General features: G+C 39.1%; 1 protein-coding gene across 1 annotated transcript; it reads right to left on the reverse strand.

The window, feature by feature from the left end:
* Positions 1 to 1,118: 1,118 nt before the first annotated feature.
* LOC142162396 (uncharacterized) lies at positions 1,119 to 1,607 on the reverse strand. Its single transcript, XM_075218747.1, has one exon. The coding sequence runs from the start codon at positions 1,605 to 1,607 to the stop codon at positions 1,119 to 1,121; it is 489 nt and encodes a 162-aa protein (XP_075074848.1).
* Positions 1,608 to 7,783: the final 6,176 nt, after the last annotated feature.

Here is a 7,783-nt window from a genome sequence, read left to right on the forward strand (position 1 = left end):
AGCTGCTTTCTGGTTGTACCTATTCTTCGTTGCGCTGGAGACAAACCGAGTGTTGTCGAACTGAGGTGCACTGGTGTGGCTCCTGGATCGTGAGGAGTTGCCTGGTCCACTGATGGAAGGTCCGGTGTTTCGTCTTTTCCTGGAGGAGCTCATTGTACATGTCATAAAATGAAACACCTATTAGGGAGTGTGCAAAATATATGACTATGGATGGTTACTCAGACTTTACCATATCTATGTCACACTAGCTCCTTATATCCCCATTGGGGCAATTTCCCAAACACCTTGTGAGCAAATTGCCATCCAGACACATCTAGCTCTCATGGGTACATCCAAGCTCCTCCCCAAATAAGTATACTACCACACCAACACACCCCAAACTTATTTCATTCAATCACCCACCAATAACACCGTTCAAACATGCAATTTACAGCCCCTTCACCAATCAGCTCAAAGACAAAATTGAAAAACAAAAATAAGAAGATAGAAAAAAATATAGACCAACAATTATATCTCAACACCACATAAAATTACATAATAACAACACAATACAACACAATGCCAAAGAAAAGAGAGAGAAGAGTTAGAATCTTACCTTAAGGGGGAAAGGAGGAGAGGAATGGAAGATGGGGGTGGTGTGAGTGAAGGAGAAGAAGAAGAGAGGATTTGGGGAGGTTAGGGATTAGATAGAGAGAGAAAGTGGGAATATGGGGTCGTGGGTTTTGGGGTTAAAAGGGGGGGTTTTGGGTTGGAAAATGAAAAAAAAAGAATTAAGAGAAAACGAAAAAAAAGAAAAATTAGACTTACCTGGACCAACCGCGGTCCACCGCGGCCGCGGTGAGTTGGAAAATCTGAGGCAGAAAGTTTACGTCTTACCGTGGTCGCGGTGGGATTAAAAATTCAAGGCAGAATGTTTGCCTCCCACCGCGGTTACCGCATTCCACCACGGTCGCGGTGGGATTGAAAATCTGAGGCAGAATGTTTGCCTCCCACCACGGTTTGCCGCGGTCGCGGTGCTGGGTGCATTTTTCTTTTTAATCACCTAATTAATACACCCGTGGGTTGCCTCCCATGCAGCGCCTGATTTAACGTCACGGTACGACGCCAGCATTTGACCATCACTCCTCATCCGTGTACTGGGCCTTTCCCAAAGTGATTACCACTCTATCCTCTTTTTCATCAGACATGCCAAGGTAATGTTTCAACCTTTGCCCATTTACTGTGAACTTGTTTGTCCCATTTTCTGATTCAATCTCTATAGCTCCACTTAAGAACAATTGCACCACTCTGAAGGGTCCTGACCATCGGGATTTTAACTTACCTGGGAACAATCTCAATCTCGAGTTGTATAACAACACTCGATCTCCGGGTTTGAAGTTTCGATCCAAGATGTGCTTATCATGCATTAACTTCATCCTTTCTTTGTATAATCTAGCACTCTCAAAGGCCTGGAACCTGAATTCGTCAAACTCATGTAGTCCTGTGACTCTGTTAGTGCCTGCTGTCTCTATGTCTAAGTTCAACTGTCGCAATGCCCAAAGCGTTTTATACTCTAGCTCAACTGGGAGGTGGCATGCCTTACCAAACACCAACTTGTACGGTGACATCCCAATAGGGGGTTTAAAGGCTGTGCGGTATGCCCACAATACATCATCCAATTTCTTTTCCCAGTCATGTTACACCCCATATTTTCGTACATGAAAATACGCCATAAATAAATTAATGAGAGCCCGAAAGTGGGATGTCATATTTTGCAGTATTAAATTACGACAATGTTGTACCCATCAGTATTATACTATGGTGATGTTACACTTCGCAGTATTAAGTTACGACAGTGTTGCACCCAGCAGTATTACATTATGGTGACGTTATGCTTTACAATATTAAGTTACGACGATGTTGCATCCTGTAGTATTGTATGTTGGATTTGTCGTAAGGAAATTGACATCAGTCCAAGTAAAAGATTATTTGGAGATTATAAGGATTATGCTATTTCACAAGTGAGGAATAAATTCGTAAAGGTGAAAGGGGAAGCAAGTCAAAGAAAATGAATTTTTCGTCCGAAGGTTTTCCAATGGAGTATTATACGGTTTTTCCACCACTCCAGATATGTTAAGGCTATCCCTTCTTTCTTTTGGCATGATTCATACGATATGAAAGAAACGTGCAAATGCACAAATTCCATAAGTGACTCTACTCATAGAAGTAATAGAAATATCTATGTTCTTTAATTCTCATGTGTTATAATATTTTATCATCTATTCATGGGTCTCAGAAAAATACGAAAGTTGAAAAGATGTTACTTTATGATATTGCTCAAGAGGCAAAGTGGTCTTATGACCTTCCGAATGATTTCATTGACATACTTTTCATGCATTGCATTCATGTGCATTGACCCATGACCAGATGGCATTATATACGTGTATATATGTAAATATATGTATATGGAATGGGAAAAGGTTACGGCGTTATATACGCACCACCACCTGATCAACTGGTATATAATGATGATGTTGCCCACAGTGGCTGAAATATGATTCAAACGGTGTTATATACGCATATATATGTAAGTATGATTCAAACGGCATTATATACGTGTATATATGTATGTATATATGTATATGGGATATGGGAAAGGTTATGGCGTTATATACGCACCACCACCTGATCAGCTGGTATACAATGATGATTTTGCCCACAGTGGCCGATATGATATGATGGGATGCCCTCAGAGGCTGATGATATTATGAAATATGTACCTATGCACGACATGACATTCATATGCATATGCATGATGTTAAAAGTAATTTATGATTTACAAAGTTATTCAGACCTACAGGTTGAGTCATGTACTCTATATGTCTTGTATATCTCTCATGTATTTATTTATGTGCCTTACATACTCAGTACTTTATTCGTACTGACGTCCCTTTTGCTTGGGGACACTGCGTTTCATGCCCGCAGGTCCTAATAGACAGATTGAGAGCCCTCCAAGTAGGCTATCAGCTCCGCAAAAGATGTTGGTGCGCTCCATTTGCTTCGGAGTTGGTCGTTTGGTTAGTATGATTTAGACGTGTATTGTTTGGTATGGCGGGACTCTGTCCCGACCCTTATGACATTTATGTATTCTTAGAGGCTTGTAGACATATATCGTGTACATAAAAGATTGTACGTCCCTGTCGGCCTACGTTTTGAGTTTATAAAGGATCATGTTGGCCTATTAGGCCCGTATGCATGTGTATATGATGATGTATTAAGAAAGATATGTTACGTTGGTACTCAGTTGAGTAAGGTACCGGGTACCCATCCCGGCCCATCGGTTTGGGTCGTGACAAAAGTGGTATCATAGCAGTTCTGTCCTAGGAAGTCTACAAGCCCTGTCTAGTAGAGTCTTGTTTATGGGTGTGTCATGCACCACACTTATAAGCAGGAGGCTACAGGGCATTTAAGACTGTCACTCTTTCTTCTTACTCTAGATCGTGTGGTAGAGCTCACTTATAAGAATTCAAGTCCCGAGCTTCTATTTTTATTCGTAATAAGACAATGCCTACGTTCAGAAAGATGATCGATAAGAGCTATAGCTGTGGAAGTGTTGGATTAGTGGAACTCAACTTTGTATGATGCTTATGATAAGTAAATATGAAATCTTTAGCAAATCATAGATGTATTGAAAGGTGTAAGCCTCTTGGTAAGGATCTTGAGGCAAGAATACATATCCACCTTAATGGTGAAAGACAATGAGAGATTTAGAAGGTAAATACAAGTGTCAACAAGTAAAAGAAGTAAGATGAAGAAAAGTATGAGGCACCCAGTTAATGAAGGTTAACGGTGTTTATAATTCATGCAGAGGAATATAAGCTTTTTGAGTTATATTCAATGGTAACAGAGGTATGTATAATTGGTCGTACCCATCTCAGTGATGCCCTATGGGGGCTAACAGACATAGTTTAAGAAAAAGATGAGTTATCAGGATCCGGCTGGGGATATAGTAACCCAAAATAGTGAATGGATTGGTACAGTTAGTTGACATTTCCAAAGGATAGTGCAAATGTGCTAATAGATCTCTTTATGAGACACCTAGATGGTGCCCTCTAAAATAGTGCAGTCAGATATGAGTACTACTAAGACATGCATTATAAGCCTTGAAGGGATAAATATTACCTTAGTATGGCTCGCGTCCCTAGTAAAGCGAAAATGTTAAGCAACTTGAAGAGCCACTGGATGGAGCAAAGTAAAGCTAAAAGCGAAAGAATTTTGTATTGAAGTTTTCACAAGAAAAGGGATATACAGAAATATTAGCAGAGTAATGAGAAGAGAGATAAGGAAGCATTATGAATAAGGTGTGATACATGGATGAAAACAATAGAGTATTACAAAACCTATAGTCAAAGGAAGAAAGAGACGAAATGTGATGGGCCTTAAGACAACAAAAGAGTATAGGCCATAGGGTTATATCCTCATTTCGAGAAATAAGTTCATGACTCCAATGCGACTACTAGAAGAGAGAGTTAATCCCCAAAGTAATAGAAATCAGAATGGGCTGGTAAACAAGATAAACTAAATATGAATTAGGGACTAAATGATTGGAGAATACTCGGCATCATGAGAATTTCAGATTGCGTTCCAGCGATGATGAAATAGACAATAGAAGAAGATCCATGATGAGTTCAGAGAATGGTCACTCAGGAAGCGCTTCCGTAAAGCAAGCAATGTGAGCGAAGTTAAGCTTAAGGAACTGTATATGCCAGTTATACTAAGTGTCACCAAGGCGAGTGAGGGTCATTGATGATGTGAAAGGACGTCAAAGATAAAGAGGAAAAACATCCATATGCAGGTCGCCATAGCTCCAAGTCTTAGTAGTCCCCTAAAGGGGGGAATATGAAATGATAAAGGAAGAATATGATAAAAAAACTGAGGAAGGGGTGAGATTACACTTGTCCAAATATTACAAATATGCTATGATTCCAGAACGTTATCTAAGCACGACGTCAAAAAAAGGAGAAGAGTAAGTAAGGATTCCTGCCCGGGATGTTATCTATAGATAAGGAACCAGCACGTGAGGTAAGTTAAGACAAGGAAATAACCCAAGAAAGATTACGCAGATTATGGATATGAGAATGGGCCGACGAGTAATTAGTAGTTGATTCAGAAAGAGCCTAGTCATGAATAGACAAGAAGTTACGGACAAATCAACAGATCATGCAAGATGAATGTAGTAAACCCCAACATGGAGAATTCCGCCTCGCAAGTCATTACAATACTTGAGATATATTCAAATAAGAGTCGAGGTAGTTAAAGGTACCATATGAGTATTACGGGAATAAAGGAAAATGCCACTGGGAAGATAGTAAAAATATCAGTTTAGAAGCAACCGTACAAGCACAAGGGCGCTGAGGTAAGCAACTACGGATAATTATAGGCAAGGAAGAACATCAAAAGGTCCATAATAAGGTCACAACTTTACGAGGGTCAAAGTTTCTCCCTAAGTACAACAACGAAAGACTAGCTGAGGAGATAAAAAAAGGAAGGCTTCAACCTAAGCACAACGACCTAAAGAGAAAATGGTCGTGTAACAACAATCTCGCAACAATATTGTAAGTATTCCAAAAGGAAGTGGCACCTACCATGGCTAATGAACGGGAAGTAAAAATTAAAAGTAATATTCGAGATTATATGAGTTGTATGAAAACTCTGGCAAGTGTGGGCACTAAGATAAGCTAAGTACGGATGCAACAAAGGGACATGAAGACTAGGAAAGTAATAACTTACGTTGAAAGAAAGCTAAGATGGAATGAAAGAATTATTCGATCAATGATCCAGAGTTAGTACGTTATGTATACACTTAAGATTTTGGAGCATTATCCAGGCATCATATTTGTTGACAATTATACAACCATAAAAGACTCTAGTATAAGTTAAAAGAAAGAATTGATCCCAGAGCATAGATAAAGGACTGAATTATTAGAAGATTGTATCATGGATATCCCTTAACACCCATGAAAGGCTAAGGTAATAACTGATACCATGAGCCACAGATCGGAAGATAGCGTAAGCCTATGTAAAGGCTGATCAGAAGGAAGAGGAAACTATAGAAATTACATCACCCAAGTAAATTAGGAGTCTGATTATTGGACCTAGAAAAATTATAGAAATTGTGCTTGAGAACATGACAAAAGTTCAAGAGAAATAACACAACAACAACCATAATCTATAATAGTTCTACAAGGAAGCCAGTTAGAAGATGTACCATCCTCATAAGAAGTCAGTACGAAGCTCCTACCAGATTGTGTATGTACCAGAGGTGCGAGTATTATAATAGAGCTTCAAGTTATGGACGTGAATTACACCTAGCTGGAAGGGAGGTCATGAAAGAAATAGAAGATACGATGCGAGATTTTAAGGTAAGTAAGGTAAAGGTGAACAACATACGAGATACTCAAAGGCAGAAGATCGTGAATAGTCCATACTTCGGATAGAAGGTTATAAGCATGGGGATCCAATAACCGGGAATGATAGCGGCATCATCGGCGACATGTCTTCCAGCCTTTGATTTCTAAGTACTGGGAGATCTAGTTAACAAAATAGAAAAAAGTTAGAGACGATGTGATGTCTCGCTTGATGTTCCAGAAAAACATAAGAAAATCTATGGTGCAAGAAAGTTGAAGGAAAGTTTATAAATGGATATGTATAGGTCACAAGCTAAAATATGGTAGAGCGACAAAGTTTTAAGAAAATATGAGTAAGAATGAGGAAAGACAAGTGAAAAGGCGACGAGAATGGATAAGTCCTCAGGATTAAGTCCATGAAAACAAGAGAGATAATGGTTTCACTAAGTTATTAAAAGTTCAGTATAGCCTGAATGAACTCAAAGGAATCTAAGATTTATAGCATTCAGAAAAAATAGAATGCTACCCTGTTAATAGAATGATGGGTAACTATTATAGACAAAAAAATGACGTTTGGGCCTTCAATTAAGTAATGATCTGACGGATAAAAGAAAGGGATCTCATGAATTGGGCATGATTAAAATACCCACGCAAGGTGAATCATATTGGGATATCGTGAGATACGGTTCTGAAAGTAGGTTATCGCCCCAAGTGGGTCAATCTAATCATTGCAGATGTTCCCCGATAAAACGTATTCCCTAGCTGCAATATTACATAAAAGGTTAAGTTATTAGGGGAGGATTATGGATCAAAATTGAAGTGAATCAACAACGGATGGATAAAAGTTACAAAGTATGAGAAGAGATTAGGTCGTCATTCTTAAAGATGAATAGTAATGTGGAGACATTAGAGGACATATATTTATACGTACAAGATGAGCAATGGAAGTAACCTGAGATTTTGTAGCAGACCTCAGTAACGAGAAATCGAGGTAAGTGTTATGGTATAATATGACCTATGTAGATGCAGTAAAGTTATACGAATGGATAACCAGGTCTATAAAATAAGATAGAGCAATATCCATAAGTTCGACAAAATACCAAGCGAAGAACTTCAGGATTGGCTAAAAGCTGGAGGAAAAAGGAGAAGAGAGTCGCATAGGCACACTTACAAGGTCAGTGTCATAGAAACTGCATAATGGAAGGTAGCAGCAGTTACGAGATTGGAAGGAATTCGAACTCAAGTCATGGCGTGGGAAAGAGGCTTAAAGAGGGGAATGCCCTGACCTTTGAACTTATTCACAGAACAGTTGCCTAGATGGCAAAGGGACTACTAAAGTATTTGCAAGAGCTATGGGATATGAGAATGATAAGAACATTAGTCAACATTCGAGGACG

This window comes from Nicotiana tabacum, chromosome 7 (genome assembly GCF_000715075.1).
Source record: "Nicotiana tabacum cultivar K326 chromosome 7, ASM71507v2, whole genome shotgun sequence".
Lineage (NCBI taxonomy): Eukaryota > Viridiplantae > Streptophyta > Magnoliopsida > Solanales > Solanaceae > Nicotiana > Nicotiana tabacum.

What these genes read in the sequence shown, in the direction of transcription:
- LOC142162396 (XM_075218747.1), bottom strand. Translation starts at nt 1,607, where the DNA reads ATGTCACCGTACAAGTTGGTGTTTGGTAAGGCATGCCACCTCCCAGTT.